Source organism: Orycteropus afer, unplaced genomic scaffold (genome assembly GCF_000298275.1).
Source record: "Orycteropus afer afer isolate SDZICR_OR568_19922 unplaced genomic scaffold, OryAfe1.0 scaffold00174, whole genome shotgun sequence".
Lineage (NCBI taxonomy): Eukaryota > Metazoa > Chordata > Mammalia > Tubulidentata > Orycteropodidae > Orycteropus > Orycteropus afer.
In genome coordinates this window covers 3548085-3564294 of record NW_006921761.1, presented here as the reverse complement: position 1 = coordinate 3564294, position 16210 = coordinate 3548085, and the positions used below count along the sequence as shown (strand labels likewise).

Sequence of the window (16210 nt, the reverse complement as noted above, 5' to 3'; positions counted from 1 at the left end):
GAAAGATCTGCTTCTAGTTATTGCACCCCCTTCTTTGATCTCGGGCTCAGAACTGGGCTCACACCACAGAGCCGCCCTCCAGCCCATACAGGGGCAGGCTAAGCCACACAGCAGCAGGCCAATGCCAAGGTCAAGTCAACCTACAGAGCATGCTGTAGACAGCAGTGACCATGACCCCTTTCCTCTTCCCCAGGGTCAGAAATTCTAAGCTAAGCCGGCCCTCATCTCAACAAACCCTGCCTCAGGCCATGGTACAGGTCCCCTCACTTCAACATAGACCTCCACAGTCCCAGCCAAGGGCCCGAGCCTGTAGGGCCTGGTTACTGCGGAGTTTCACAAAAAACCGTTAGGAGCAGTTTGGTCCAGGGAAGAGGCAGATGGGACACACCCCAAAGCTGAGGGCAGCAGACACAGGAGGGGGGGGGGGGCCTCACTCACTGCTGGAGCCGCTGCAAAGGCAGGGGGAGCAGGTCTTGGAGCTGAAGGCCCCCAAACTCCGGGCGACCCTCCTGAAGCCACACGAACCTTCGGAAACGTCTGTTTCTCTTCAGCTGCTTCTGGGGTGAGGGGTAAGGGGTGGCAGCAGGGAATGAAGCCAGCCGTCCGTGCAGTGGTCTGCGTAGGCAGTGCCCGCCCCTGAGGCCGCGTGTGCCCCCGAGAAGCCCTGTCTCCCCGCAGGGGGCTGAGCACAGAGCTGGACACCTAAAGGGCTCCGTAGACGCCCGAACCCTAGGCATGAAGTTTTGGTCTCCAAATGAGGAAATGCGTCGGGCAAGAGGGGACGGGTTTGGAGTCACCTCCAGGTGATTACCTCCAGGGTGGTCCGGGACCTCTCTGCGTTGGCAGCAAATTGGGTGTAGAGCTCCAGGTGGGTGCAGAAGCCCTCCAGCCCCTGGCCCCAGTGCCCTTCTTCCAGGTAGGGAAGCAGATCTCTGTGTGCGCAAGGACAGTAAGAGCCGTCCGGGGACTACCCAGGCGCCACCTTCTTTATCCCTGTAACCTTGCTCCGGGGGCGGTGTTATTACCACCTTTTACAGATGGAGGCAGTGGGTCCCGGGAAGGTCCCGGGCCAAGGTCACAGGGGAGGTAACGGGCCTATTCCCAACGTGCACTTGGGTTTTTCCGACTCCAAGCTCCGTGCACGGCCGCAGCCCAGGGCTCTCCCTCCGTCCCGCTGCCGCCACCCCTTGCACTCACTGGCTGGCACCGTAGATGAGCTCCCAGGGCCCAAACAGGGCCTGGCGCTCCGGGAGTCGCAGGGTCCCCTTGGCTCTTAGGATCCCCAGGAAGTACTAGGAAAGGAGGAAACGTTAGCACCAGTCTGGAGGAAGAGGAGGCGGAGGTCGAGGAGCAAGCAGCTGGGGTCTGCAGGGGTCGGCCCGAGCTCCCTACGTGCGGCGGACGGCCCACGGCTCACCAAACGGGGCCACCGGCCTCGCACACCCCCTCCCGCACCCTGGGGTCCCCGCCTCGCACTGTGGCCACCAGCCCCAGCTGTTCCTGGTAGCGTCGCTCGGTCTCCAGAAGCTCACGGGCGGTGCAGGCGCGCTTGCGCTCCCAACGAGCACGCTGCTCTTGCAACGGGCACCGTGTACTGGACCCCGGGCTCTCCATGGCCAGCCCGCGGGGTCGACCCTTGCGGCCGCAACCCGCCGGAGATTCAAATCCCAACCGCTCCGGGGGCGGGGCCGGGGCGGGGGCCCAGGAGGGAGCGCGCCCCCTGGCGCCCGGAGGCCGCGTGCTCAGGACGGAGCATGCGCGGAGGCCTGCAGGCCCACGCCCCGCGGCCCGGGCGGCGCTGAGCTGTGCGGACAGGGTCAGCTGGTACGAGGAGCCGGGCTGGTCCCCAGGCCCAGGGTGTGACCCCGCTCCTCTGAGTGGCACTAAGTTGGGCAGCAGCCTGGACTGCAGTCAGGGGACTTGGGGGTGCAGACGCCGCAGGGTCTCAGTACCCCATCTGTAGAAGTGGGAAGGGGTCAGTAGTGGGTCCGTACTCTGTCCTGGGCCTGTGCGGACACAGGGAGGGCTCCGCCCTTCCCAGTACGAGGAACCCTCACGGTTCACACGGTTTGGGATGTTTTGGCCCCTGACAAAAGTTGATAGGTTTTAAGTTACTCCTTTCCTCCTTTGGTGCTAATCCACAGCCTGCCACTTCACTTCTGGTCAGCAGGTGTGGACAGGCAATGGAAGAGGGCTGTCGTTCTGACCAAAGGCAAACGCTTTGAGTTATTAGTCTGTGTTACCTAATCAGAGATTAAATGGACGAGGTTCTCCTTAGGCTTTCTGAGGAATCGGCAGTGGTCCTGGAGTAAACCTGGTCACGATATAACATAAACGCATCCTCACGAAACAGACGTGGGTATAAAATGTGTGCACCAAGATGTCTGACGATGTGGTTTGTAACAGAAAACCAGAAGCCATCTAAAAGTCCGGTGATCTCAGAGAATGGGTTAAGGAGAGTGTGGTACATTTGATGGAATAATCTGAAAGCATTGAAAATGATGTCCCACACTGGGAAGAGGTAACTATGGGGAGGATGTAGGAGGGGAGCTGTTGCATTGTAAATTTTGGTCAATGACATGAGACATGATGTATGTGAACTGCTGTATGAAAAGTGAATTTACTCTGTAAATCTTCACCCAAATCAAATAAAAAAAAAAAAAGCATCCATTTGGTGTGCAACTTACATAAGAACGTCTATAGAAGCATTAATAAAAATAACAAAAACTAAACAAACAAAAGCATATCTAAAATATATCAACAAATAAAGGGACAAATAATATTGGTAACTTAAAAAAAAAAAAGAAAGAAAAGAAAATGATGTCCCAGAAAACTGTCAGTAGGGAAAATGCCCGTGGTATATCGCCGAGAAAAAAGTAGGCGTCAAAGCTGCACAGTGTGATTCCATTTTTGTATAAAACATATACATAATAATAGTTGAAGGATAAACATTGAAAAGTTAATTGTGGTTTTTTGTGTCTGGAGAGTGGGATTAAAGATAACTCACTCTATAAACACTAAGCACCAAATCTGTGTAAGGCTCTGAGTCACTAAGGTTAAAGGGGTAAAACGGGACAAATAAGGTGTTTTTTGTTTTTTTAATTCCCTTATGCGTTTTTTCTTTTGCCTAAGTTTTCTAAATCAAGCAGCCATTGGTTTTTAACTAGAAATAAAAAGTTACTAAAAACAAAATGTTAGAAACTGTAGACCCCATTCCCACTGTTGTGGATCTCAGGGAATTACCCAGGTTCTGAGGTCCCTTGGGCTCTCTGGCATTCCAAGCATTCTGAGCAGGAGGCTGGGCTGGTCGGGGAGGGGCAGCTCACAGGGCTTGAATGGAAGAAAGGGAGCCTCTCGGTCAGACTGCCTTGGGCTCATACAGGTGGAGGACAGACCACTGTGGCAACTGAATGGGGGACAGGCGGCGTTAAGAGCTCAGGTGTGAGAGAGGACATAATCCACGATGACTTCTCATCGTGAGGCCAGATGACGGCAGCAGGGCTCAGGACCAGTTGGTGATGGGTGTGTCTGGGTATGCTGCCACTGTGTGAATGTGGTCTGAGCAGGTGGGAGATGGGTGGGAACAGAGGCTACTGGGAGCTTTGGAGGTCGAAGAGGTTGAAGCAGGGAAGATACACCAAGGACACTTTCCTTCCTCACCCTGGGGACCAAGTCTCTCACCGAGCAGATCAGGCACACCGTATTCCACCTGGAACAGATGCCCCAAAGCCACAGGAAAGAGGGGCTGGGGGAGGAAGTCAGAGGGGCGTCAACAACCCTTTTGTCCTTTGATGACCCTCAACCTTTGCTGTCAACTAAGTGGGTGCTGGAGAAGCCTTAAACGGGCTCAACAACAATCATCAATCATTCAACAAAACTCACATGCCTGTCAAGTGGCAGGTACTGTGCTAGGTACAGGGGTGCGATGGTGGGCAAGAGCCCCTGTCCTCATGGAGCTTACAGTCCAGCCTGACAGACACGGCAAGGAGTCAGCACAGACGGTGGCAGGTGCTGTTCGTTACAGGGGAGAGGCTGTTGTGCAAGCACTGTGGGAGGGACTGCGCAGGAGGCAGGGAGGGCTTCTTGGAGAAAGTGACATGTGAACTGATAAGGGAAAGCAAACTGATAATGAGAGCAAAAGCCCTGGGGGTGGGGAGAAGGGAAAGAGAGACCAACAGCATGGAACAAAGACTTGGAGGTTGAGGGGAAAAAAGCAAAACAATGCATTCCAGGGCCTCCTAGAAGTTCAGTAAGACTGCAACACAGGTTATAAGGGAGAGAGCTGTGAGGACAGAGGCAGGAGTGCAGGGGAGCGGCGGGAGAGGCCAAATCACAGTCTCATCAGGAAGACTGTCACCAAACCAACTCTCACTGAGTTCATTATGACTCATAGCGACCCTAGAGGAAAGAGTAGAACTGCCCTGTAGGATTTTCAAGGTTGTCAGTCTTTACGGAAGACCACCTCATCTTTCCCCTGAATAACGACTGGTGGGTTCGAACCACTGACCTGGTTAGCAGCCAAATGCTTTAACCATTATGCCACCAGAGCTCCTTTCTATAGCACAAGTAGCAGTAAATTCAAAGTGGCTTAAACAATACAATTTAGCATGCAATTAAAAAGTCCTGATCCAGGTGGGACTAGGTTAACGTAATCCAGCAGCTGAATCATGGCTCCAGGCACCTCTTTCTGCTGCTCCACTCTGCCTCCCGTGGTTCTGCCTTCATCTTAAAACTGGCTTCCTCTGTGGTTGCAAGTTGGCAGTCTGCAGTTCAGTGCCTACGTGCTTCCTTGTCCATATCCGGACAAAGAATGAGTGGCTTTCCTCAGCCATCAAATGCTTTACTCTGTTTAGACCAACCCATGTCACAAGGCCACCAGGAAGGCCAGAGAAGCCTTCTGAAGCCCTGTTAAGCACGTTGGACTTTATCCTAAGGGCAACGGGAAACCACTGAAGGGTCTCAAGGAGAAAGTGAGATGATGAGATGTCCACTTTAGAAAGATTGTTCTGGCCACATGGAGTCAGCAAGTCCCATTACGTGACCAGGTAAGAGGTGATGGCAAGTTCAGACTAAGAAGATGGAATCCATAAGGCTCGATGATGAAATGTCACGAGAGAAGGAAGAAGAGAAAGCAAAGACTGCCAAGTTTCTGGCTTAAGGTACTGGGTGGAGGGTGGTGGTGGTCACTGATGGAAGAGGAAGAGGTTTTCAGGCACAGTGACTTCCACTTGGGGCCTTTTGGGCTGGAGGCTCTTAAGGAAATCCGAGTGGAGATGTCCACTAGGCAGGAGGTTACACATCTGAACGCGGCCTGGGGAGTCCAGAGTGGGGACACGGCTGTCATCAGTTTATAGAAGCCATGGGAGTGCATGAATGGGCCAGTGAAGAGTATTAAGAGGAACAAGGGCAGAAGAAGTCATGAGGGTCTATAGGAAAGACCCATCCCTTCTCATCCTGTGAGTCAGCTCAGCTCCAAAATGGCTGATGGTGTGTGGGCCAGAGCTACAGGTCAGCCTCAAGACCCCACAAGGGCTTTCAATGGTCTTTTCTCCCAATCCATGGCGGAAAGAGGAGGGGGACTTTTCCCCTCTACCCCACCAATCAGTAGCTCTCTCTGCAGCCCTGGGGTAGAGAGTGACGTGACAGAGTTTAGTAACATGGCGCCTCAGTGTCTGAAGTCAGAGACCTAATGACCAAAGACTTGGTCTTAAACAACCGTAAAGCAGTCCTGGGCCAGGCAAACGGTGGCCCAGTCAGTCCTGAACACGTCCTGTTCCAGCCTGGAGAGGATTGGAAGAAATCAGGGAGCTCAAACTTGTTTTCGGCTTTGGCAGACTCCCAGCTGTGGTGGAATGACTCAGGGTCAGAGTCCATATCCTCTGCCCAGAAACAGAGAAACAGCCACTCAGAGACAGAGACAGACAGCCTAAGAAAGACAGGGCCGCAGGGAACATTTGGAAAAGCAGTGAGCTGTCATGGAGCGAGATCTGCACCTAGAGGCAGATGTGTACTCCGAAAGAGAAAGGCAGCAGCGATGGTGGCGAGAGAGCCAGCAAGACGAGCACATACAGTGCTCCGAGGAGTGTACGCAGAGCAACCCAGCTCCAAAAAGAAAAAGAAACAGAGAGATGCAGACATTCAGAACCTTTGGAAGAAGGAAGAAAGGAGCAGAACTGAGATTCGAGTTGGACAGAGATGTCCAGATACATGGACTCTAGTCAATAGGGTCCTTCCGTTCTTTGGACTCCAGGAATTCTTCCACTTCAACTAGGTTAGTTGCTACCACAAACTTCTGTCCACGCCCATCCCATTCAGATTCCCAGGCACCTTCTGAGCATCAGGGTCCAAGTGAGGGGCCGGCAATACAACTGACCGAGACGATGAGCTGGCCATCCATAATGCACGCGGGCTCAGATGCTATGGATGACTCTTAATCTGGCCCACAAATGGCAACCTAGATTCCGTTAGACTGTCTGCCTCCTAAGATGATTGCTTGGAGGACAGCCATTGTTCATCTGGGCAAGTTTGGTCCACAGTATGACAGTGACTTGAATAAGGCAGATGATCTCAGGTGCTATTAAAAAAGTGATGTCATGCTCCTCGGACAGCTGTGCTTTGACACAAACATGCTGTTGACAATAAGCTCCTTGAGGGGATCTCAGTCAATCAGGAATCCCTTCGGTGCCCAGCAAGGAGCTCTGCACAGAGATAATGTTCAACAATAGCTGGTGAATGAAAGACGAAATCAAATACTGGCCCCTGCCCTTACAGAGCTCAAGGCTATGAGAAGAGATAAAATGTGGTCATAAATCACCCTAATATGCACTGGATGGTGGCCAGGGTCATTAGTGGGGGCAGGCAAATAACTGTGGTGGCTCAGAGGCTCCAGAGATCTCTTCCTGACCAGTGAGAGAGCGGGTTAAGGAAGGCTTCCCAGGAAAGTGGCCTTTGAGATGGATCGTGAAGGAGTTAAACAGGGGAAATGTTCAAAACAGTTACAGTATCTACATTTACGTGCACTGACCCACAAGAGTGGGTGACCAAGGCACTCAAGTGAGGTCTTAACAGTTCCTCCCGTGCCAGACGTTACCTATTTAATTGAGAGATTTTGAGGAGGTCTGGAGGGTCCCCAAGAAGGAAATGGGGTAGCAGGACCCCCGAAGGCGTGGTCCTCTGTTATTTACCAACAGGATTAGACACCGTCCAACATCTTTATTGACCTATACAGCCACACTGGCGTGCACCTACTGAATGTTAGCCCTGACATGGACCTCCTGAGATGGTCGTGGTCTCCAGTTTTGGAAGCCATAGAGGCCTTGCTAGAAGGTAAGCTGGAGAAGAAAGCCTGTCCTCCTGTTCAAGGCTGCATCCCAAGGCTGAGAACGGTGGCAACTTGGAGGACGCTCAGTAAATGCTGGCTGAATGAAGAAGCCGTCTGGGACCCTAAGCTCATGCTGAGGGTCCCCTCTCTTCCAACGCATTCCTTGCATCCAGTTCATACTTCACACACGCCCTCGTATGACCTTATATGAGCATGGGATTCTGTTGTTCTCCTGCTCAGCATACTCGCTGCTTCCCTTTGGATTATAGGAAGCAGACCCAACTCCTTAGCCTGGTATTCAGACCCTGCTCAAGCAGCGCCTGCCTCTGCACGTCTTCACCGTTCATGCCCCTCACGCGACCTACACCTGCACACCTGCGCTGTTCTTCACACCTGGAATACCTTTCCTCAATTGCTTCTATCAACGGAACCACTTTTTCAAGGTCCTCATCACACTTTGCCTACCTCTGGTTTATCTTTTGAGACAGAATTAATCTCTCCCTCCTCAGTATTGTGGTGTTTGCTCCTAATAGACTGGGAGCCCCTCAGGGGCAGGAGATGTGTCATTCAATCTGTACCCCTAGTTCCATAACCCAGTGTCTGACACCAAACAGGTACTAACTAAATTCGTGTTGAATTCAATAGTGGATGGCATTCCAGGCAGAAGAACTGCACGAACAAAGGTAGTGAAGGGTTTGGAGGGGAAATGAAGAGTTTAATTTGCTGAAGTATGAAGGGAAGTAGTAGGTGGTAAGATGGAGAGGTACCCGGGGTGAGACAGTGAAAGGACTGGAGGTTGACCAGAAGGAGATGATGCGCCCACTTTGTAGGCAGTGGGCAGCCAGTGAAGGTTTCTGAGCAGTGGGACAATATGCTGAGAAATACATTCTTTTAACCCATCAGAGTCCCTCCCATACATTTCCTCAGTCTCATTCATACCCAGGTGGACCTCCCCTACCCATCCACCCATCCACCTACCAGCCAGCCCTCCGGCTTCCCCAGCACCTCTCCCTACCCCCTCACCCGCTCTCTGGTGGGGTTAGGGCCAGGGATGTAAGCATGGGCCACTTCCCCTCTCAGCCAGGTGACGTGGAGGCCCCAGCTCCCTGCCTTTCCCTTTCCCTGCCTGGGGCTGGGAAGCAGGCCAGGGTTAGGTGAGACTAGCTGGCAAGCAACGGGTGGTGCCAGGGAGAGCCTGCATAGTGCCAGGTGGTGCCTTGGGTCCCAGGCTCAGCCTGTGACCCCGATAACCTGCTGCCTGAGCACAGCCCTGCCCCGACCCCACCCCTGCCCAGGCTTTGGTAGGGGAAGGGGCGCAGGGCCAGGGCGACCCGTGGGACTTTGGCTCCATCTCTACAGAAGGGCACTCTGTGAGTCAGCCTGCTCCCCTCCAGGCTCGCTCCTCCCCCACTGGCTCCTGCTTCCCAGGCACGCACAGCCGGTGCACATTGGGTCCCGGGCCACCCCACGGCTAGCCGCATGGCTCCCCAGGGCCCCGGCCCCTGGCAGCCCCTGCTGACCGAGGCCCTAGCCCAGGGCCCCACCATGCAGCTGCTCCTATTCCTCGTGCTCCTGAGGCCTGCCCACCCCCAGGGCCTGCCCCAGATGCAGGGGGTTACCCCGCCGGGAGGAGGTTGGTCCGGGGAAGATGACCTACCGGGCCAGGAGGACCTTGCCAGTGAAGAGGACCCACCCGGACAGGAGGAGGCAGCTGGAGAGGAAGGGCCACCTGAGGCTGAGACTCATTCAGGTGAAGAGGACTCTCTGAGGTTAGAGGACCTACGCACGGAGGCTCCCAGGAACACTCCGGGTCCCGAAAACCATGCCCACAGGGGAAGAAAAGGTAAGTGGCCACCAGCTCCCACTTCTGGGCTCCAGGGGGTGCATGACTCCCCCACACACACCCCAACTCAGGCAGGGACTTTTCAGCAGAGGAGAACCAAAAACCAGTTTCTGCTCAGTGGCCTATGACTCACGGGACACCATGTGCATCACAGTATAACCGCTTCCTAGCGTTTCCAACGGGCGATTTTGTGGAAGGAGCCTACAAGGCCTTCTTCCGAGGTGTCTCGGTGGACTGGAACCGCCAGCTTTTCGGTTACCTGTTTGCACCACGCAGGGACTTTCAGGAGAGGAGAGGGGTTTGTGATCCGACAGTCGCCTTTCCCAGTCCCAGGGGCGTCCTTACCACTAGCCCGGTTCCCTCATCAGAGCTAGAAGGGGGCAAAGGGGGAAACAAAAAAAGGGGCACAGATGGAGGAGGGGCTAGAGGAGGGGAGAGAAGGGGGTCGTGGGAGAGGAGGAGGAGCCGAGGAACCAATGTGCAGAGATTAAGGGCCAATGTGGAAAGGGAAGAGGGAGGAAACCGAGGGGAAGAGAAGCGGAAGGCCGAGGTGGATGGCTGGTCTCAGCCAGCTCCAGCTGAGGAAAGTGAGGTGCAGAACGAGGCACCCACGAGGAATCCGGTCTGACTTCCAAGTAGGAACCTTGGGGAAGGACGTAGAGCTGCAGAAAGGGGCGAACGAGGAGTGGGGAGGGGGAGGAGGGACGATGCTGTGACTTGGACCCTAAGGCTGAGGTTCCAAACACACCCCGCGGCCAGACGATTTCCGTTTGGCCCACCCCGCTGTGGAATGACGTTTGGCCATCGGCCATTGTGCTGCACACGTGGCCCCCTGCAGGCCTGTGTGGTACCTGCTAGCCAGCCCCATCAGGCTGCGAACTCCGGTTGGTGAGGGCCCCCCTCGTTCTGGTCACTGGGGAGACACTGGGCTCCAAGACCGGTCTCTTGATCCTTCTCATTTACGCAGGGGAAGACCACAGTCATTGGCGCTACAGAGGTGAGACCCCCAGCCCCTGCACACACCCAGTCTGCGCCCCCCGCTCGGCTGCCAGGTCCAACCGGCCTCCCCGCCCACTGGGCGCCCCGCCCACGCCCCGTGCGCTGCCAGGCCCCGCCCACGAGCCCGATTGCTATCCGCCTCTCCGAGGCTTCCTGTCCCCACCCCCACTGTTTCTACCCGGGTTCCCTAGACTTCGTGACCACACTCCCCCACCCTAGGCGACCCGCCCTGGCCCCAGGTGTTCCCAGCCTGCGCAGGTCGCTTCCAGTCCCCGGTAGATATCCGTCCGGAGCTCGCCGCGTTTTGCCCAGCCCTGCGACCCGTGGAACTCCTGGGCTTCGTGCTACCGCCCCTCCCGGAACTGCACCTGCAAAACAACGGCCACACTGGTAAGGGCGCCTGGGCGGAGCTTCACGTGAGGGGCGGGGCTAGCTGGAGCTGCGGGGCGGGGCCATCTGGGACTGAGGGGCGGGGCTAACCGAGGGGTGCAGCTAGCCGGGGCTGAGGGGCGGAGCCTAGGGAAGGGGCAGGGCTAGCCAGGGATGCGGGGCGGAGCCTAGGGAAGGGGCGGGCCCGTGGGGGCTCACTGCCCCTTCCCCCGCAGTGCAGCTCACGCTCCCTCCCGGGCTGGAGATGGCCTTGAGTCCCGGGCAGGAGTACCGAGCCCTGCAGCTGCATCTGCACTGGGGGGCCGCGGGTCGCCCGGGCTCAGAGCACACCGTGGGTGGCCACCGTTTTCCAGCCGAGGTAAGCGGAGAGCCGAGAGGGGTCTACAGACGGCGAAGGGGCGGGCTGGGTCCGAGATCCGGCCCACCTACCCTCCCGTCCTCTCCAGATCCACGTGGTCCACCTCAGCACCACCTTTGCCACAGTCGAGGAAGCCTTGGGGCGCCCGGGAGGCGTGGCCGTGCTAGCTGCCTTTCTGCAGGTACTGGCCCTGGCCATCCCCACTCCCGCTTCTCCACGCTTGCCCCTGGAGACTCCGCCCCAGCACATTCACCCTGCCCCCGGCTGTCATCTCATTCACTCATTAGGTCATTCATTCATCCCTTGCTGTGAGTCACGTAAAACCCAGTGCCCTGGAGTTGATTCTGACTCCCCTAGAAGGGTGCGCCCCTAGAGGACAGAGTGGAACTGCCCCACGGGGTGTCCTAGGCTGCGGTCTTTATGGAAGCAAAGCCCAAACCAAACCCACTGCCTTGGAGTCCATTCTGACTCACAGCGCCCCTAGAGGACAGAGTGGAACTGCCCCACAGGGTCTCCCAGGCTGTCAATCTTCACGGAATTAAAGCCCAACGACACCCACTGTGGTCCATTCATTCAGACTCACAGCGCCCCACCACTGCCCCATCCTTGTGCAGAGTGGCTAGTGGGTTCCAACCACTGGCCTTTTGGTTAGCAGCCAAATGCCTGAACCACCACACCACCAGCGCTCCTTTAATCTTTAGCAAAGCAGACTCTCATCTTTCTCCCACAGAGCAGGGGCTGATGGGTTCTAACCACTGACCTTTTGGTTAGCAACCGAGTTAGTCCTTAACCACTGTGCCACCAAGGCTCCTTTATTACATGATTTCAAAAAAAAAAAAAAAAAAAAATTCCCTGCGGTCGAGTTGCCTGACTCATACATAGCAACCCCTCCTTGGGTTTCTGAGGCAGTATCTCTACCGAAGTAGATCGCCCAAGCTTCCTTTTAACATGATAAACGTATACAAAGAACACGCTAAAGCAGAAGAGACTGTCAAGGAAGGCTTCATAGAGGAGGTGACACTTGAACTCTTCCCTAGAAAAAAACAAACTCCCTGTCGTGCAGTCGATCCCAGTTGAAGTAGATTGCCCCGCTTTCCTTCCCCAGAGCCACTGGTGGGTTTGAACCACTGACATTCTGGCTGGCAGCTGAATGCCTTATCCACTAGGCCAGCAGGCTCCTTAGTGACCCCTCTGTAGTGGGAAAGGAAAAGAGGCATCTCCCATGCAGAGAGGAGAACATGTGCAAAGCCTCTGATTCAGAGCACACAGGCACAACAGACAGGGTGTCAGCTCGAATTGTTTCTCTAATACTCCAACAACCAGTAAGCCCCTTGGGGAAGCGCAATAAAGTCTAGATGGATACTTCCTCTTTGAACCCATAATCATCGGGCCTAGTAATGGAATGGCTGGGTAATGGCTTGGGGGGCCAGTGGATTGTAGGAACACTAGGCTCACTCACTCGCTGACCTCTTACCCAGCCTCCTGGTGCCCAGTTCAGAGGAATGCCTGAGGAATAGCACGTCAGGTGACCTTGTTCCAAAGTCAATCACAAGAGTGCTAGGGTTAAAGTGGATGTAGCGGGAATGCAAAGGCGGGGGATGACTTTTTTGGGGGACTGTGAAATATGTACAGCAGTAGCTGTGGGTGAGACCGGAAATGTTACTGGAATCCAGGTCACTGAGGGTCTGTGTCCTAGTCCAGTTGCCCCACTTCCTTCCTCTCCAGTTGGCCAAGCTCTTCAATTAGTTTGCAAAGTAAGAGTGAATGCACTTTCAGCAATAATGCGCAAGGGTTTTGTTCCCAGCTCCTCAGAGCTGAGGGAGGGGGGAGGACTGCGGGAAGCCACCACTTCTCAGGCATCCCGCCATGGTCCTAGAGACAGCTGTCTGTCTGCATTGCACTGTCCTCTCCAGGAGGGCCCAGAGGAAAACAGCGCCTATGAGCAGTTGCTGTCCCATTTGGAAGAAGTCGCGGAGGAAGGTCAGTTTGCTGGGCCGGCCACCACCGCCAGGACCCTCGTTTCTTAGCTGGCCCTTGGAGGAGCACAGTCTGAGGGTGGAGACGGACTCCCTCGCCTTCAGAGGTGGCTGCGGTGTGACATGCCCACCATCGTGATAATGGGAAGCTTAACAGAGCCAGACAGGCCAACTGCTCCCACAGGCTTGATGGTTAAAAACCAAAAACCAAAGGAGACAAAACCAATGGTGTGTGGAACTTCCAGGGTCAAGTCTTCAGAGCTCACATTTTTCTAAGAGCTGTCAACGTCTCCTTCATAAACAGTAAATATTTTAAATTTTAAATGACTTTGGTTGGAGGTCTTCCCCTCCTCAGTTACTCTGTTGTTGTTGTTGTTGTTATATGCCGTCGAGTCAGACCCGACTCATAGTGACCCCTTCTTGGGTTTCCGAGGCAGTATCACTATGGAAGTAGATTGCCCAACCTTCCTTCCGAGGAGTGGCTGGTGGGTTTGAACCGCCAGCCTTCTGGTTAGCAGTCAAGTGCCTTAACCACTATGCTACCAGAGCTCCCTCATTTTAAATACCACTTATCTTGCTGGACCCTCAGGTTTGGCTGAACTAGAGGGAACTGCAGTTTTTGAGTTTGGGGGTCGTGTCTTTATATCGTTACAAATATTTCTATTTATTTACAAGTTACTCGGCTCAGCGTTCCTGTTTCGTTCAGTCTGGGGTGCACCTACTCTCAGCATGTTATGGCAGCACACAGAGAAACGTGAAGACCCACTTTGGGGTCCTTCTGCCGGTTGCCCCAAAGCCCTTGATTTTCCTCTAAGTGATGTCTTGTGCTCAGTTAGTGGAAAGGACCCTTCTTAGTGAAGGAGGGGTCCCAAGGAGTTAACTTCACTTCTGGGAGGTGGAACTTCAAGGGGACATGATCGAGGTGGAACCCAGCCCAGATTCTCTCCACAGGCTCAGAGGCTTGGGTCCCAGGCCTGGACGTATCTGCCCTGCTGCCCTCTGACCTCAGCCGCTACTTCCGATATGAGGGGTCTTTGACCACCCCCTCCTGTGCCCAGGGGGTCACCTGGACTGTGTTCAACCAGACAGTGAAGCTGAGTGCCAAGCAGGTGGGCCCTGGGGGTGACACAGGTGATGTGGCAGAAGGGGGTTATAGGGTGACAGGAGGTACAAAGGGCTGAAGGGGCCCCGTGCGGACTTGGGGGAGAAGGAGGGAGGAGCCCTGAGGGGCTGGCTGTGAGAGGGGCTGCTGGCCTGTCCTTCCCCCTTGCTCCCTAAGCCCACCCTCTGTCTGCTGCCCGCCACAGCTCCACACCCTCTCTGACACCCTCTGGGGACCGGATGACTCTCGGCTGCAGATGAACTTCCGAGCCACGCAGCCTTTGAACGGGCGTGTGATTGAGGCTTCCTTCTCTGCTGGAGTGGACGGTCGCCCGAGGACCTTTGAACCAGGTGCAGCTTTGTCTGGGGTCCCATGCCGCCATGTTCCCCGAGCCTCAGGTCCCTCATCGTCTCACGGGTCTCCGTTTGTCCTCCGAGGTCACAGCGCCTGATTCTAATGTCCCCCTTCTCTCTTCAGTCCACCTGAGTTCCTGCTTCAGTGCTGGTGAGTCTAGAGCGCCCCTCTTGCTCCTGATGTTGGGGGACACCCCAGGGCTGGTCAGGACCACGTCTGCTCCCCCCAGGCTCCCTCTCCTTTTCTGCAGATCAAGATGTTGGGCTCTGCCAGGGACTCAGGGCAAGGGAGGGTCAGAATGAGGCACCGGACATCTGGCATTTGCCTCCCAGACAACCTCTGCTACTCTATCTTAGGGAAGAAAAGGGGTGCTCATCTCACCCTCTTCCTTGGGTCCCCCCATCCCTTTGTGGCCTCTTCGGGAGGCTGTTGGAGAACTTGGGGCAGTGGTGGGGTCACAACGAGGCAGGCCGGGGTGAGCCCCACAGCCCCTCTCACTCCCTAAGGCAGCCCTCTCGCCTCTCCCTCTCAGGTAACATCCTGGCACTGACTTTTGGCCTTCTCTTCGCTGTTACCAGCATTGCTCTCCTTGTGCAAATAAGAAGACAGCGAAGGTATTTGCCTGCCCCTCTCATTAGATACAAGCCCAGCTCCATCCTCGTCCACCCCCAGGTGGCTGACCACCCACCGGGCAGACGGACATCCAGCACAGTCATGGCAATTGCATGCAAATGGGGTCGCCCTGAGCAGGTTTTCTGACTAGGCCCCCAGGTGACACGATGCTTTTCGCTAGACAACTGTTAGCCGTCTGAACCCACTGGCAGCGCGTGGAAGGAGGGCTCGGTCCTCTGCTCTGTAGACCACAGCCGAGGAAACCTTGTTGAGCAATCTTTCTGTCCCACACGGGGGTCGCGTGAGTCGGGATGGACTGCACAGCAAGGGCTTTGGTTCTTGTTTTGGTTGTGCAGACACAAATGCATGGCCAAAGGGAATGCCAGCTACCAGCCAGCAGAGGTCGCCGAGACAGAAGCCTAGAGGCCGCCCGGGAGAGCGCACAGAGAAGCTGGCTGAAGACCGGGGGATCTGCAAACCGCGGCCTGGCCTGCCTGTTACACCACTGCCTGTTAACCTCCAAAGAGTTCTTAAAAATAAGCCTAAGGCCCTTGACTGCAAACCAGAAGGCGGTTCAAATCCACCAGCTGCTCCTAGGAAGAAAGGTTGGGCAATCTACTTCCGTAGTGATACCGCCTTGGAAACCCAAGGAGGGGTCGCTGTGAGTCGGGTCCGACTCCATGGCACATAACAACAATAAAATATGTGGCAGGCGCCTTTGTCCACACGGCACTGGGACAGCGTGTGAATCACTATGGCTGCTGTAACAAACTGCCAGACTCTGGCTTAAAAGAACACAGATTTACTCCCTCACGTCCTGGAGGTCAGAGGTCGGAAATGAGAGCTACAGGCAGGGTGTGGGCGGGGCTGCTTCCTTCCTTCGGGATGTCTGAGGGAAAGCTCCTTTCCTGGCCTTTTCCAGCTTCTAAGGGTCACTTTCGCTCTTTGGCTTCTGGCCCCTTCCTTACATCACTTGGCTCTTGCCTCCATTCTCACAGCTTCTACTGTGGTCTTTGACCTTCCTGCCCCTCTTAAGGACCCTCGTGATTACGGGGAGCTCACCTGGAAATTCTAGAATATTCTCCCCATCTTAAAATCCTAACTCACATTTGCCACCCCCCTTTTGCTATGCCAGGTAACAGGTTCCAGGATTATGGTGTGGGCATCTTAGGGGGTGCACATTTTTCTACCATCCACAGATGGTGTCAGGAAGTGGAAAGAAATGACTAATATTGTTCGCAAGACCTTGTGTATG

At 55.1% G+C, this 16210-nt stretch overlaps 2 protein-coding genes across 2 annotated transcripts in view; one reads left to right on the top strand and one right to left on the bottom strand.

The window, feature by feature from the left end:
• Positions 1-1614, bottom strand: part of ARHGEF39 (Rho guanine nucleotide exchange factor 39) — a 3737-nt gene extending 2123 nt beyond the window's left edge. The window contains exons 1-4 of the mRNA XM_007947017.2: positions 1477-1614; positions 1198-1292; positions 812-932; positions 439-557 (exon numbers count right to left, since the gene is read on the bottom strand). Of these exons, the coding sequence (XP_007945208.1) occupies positions 439-557; positions 812-932; positions 1198-1292; positions 1477-1614 (473 nt within the window). The remainder of the gene's footprint in view (positions 1-438; positions 558-811; positions 933-1197; positions 1293-1476) is intronic.
• A 7186-nt stretch (positions 1615-8800) lies between these two features.
• On the top strand, positions 8801-15378 carry CA9 (carbonic anhydrase 9). The gene is made up of 11 exons (XM_007947016.1): positions 8801-9164; positions 10132-10161; positions 10383-10553; positions 10769-10911; positions 11000-11092; positions 12825-12891; positions 13839-13996; positions 14195-14339; positions 14467-14493; positions 14876-14951; positions 15312-15378. Exons 1-11 carry the CDS (start codon positions 8801-8803, stop codon positions 15376-15378), a joined length of 1341 nt encoding a protein of 446 aa, XP_007945207.1.
• The last annotated feature ends 832 nt before the right edge of the window (positions 15379-16210 follow it).

Bases quoted from the DNA above. Each gene is read 5' to 3' on its own strand.
- CA9 (XM_007947016.1), top strand. From the start codon at position 8,801: ATGGCTCCCCAGGGCCCCGGCCCCTGGCAGCCCCTGCTGACCGAGGCC. The intron at 9,165-10,131 runs GTAAGTGGCCAC...TCATTTACGCAG, and splicing joins TGCCCACAGGGGAAGAAAAG to GGGAAGACCACAGTCATTGG. The intron at 14,952-15,311 runs GCGAAGGTATTT...TTGGTTGTGCAG, and splicing joins CTTGTGCAAATAAGAAGACA to ACACAAATGCATGGCCAAAG.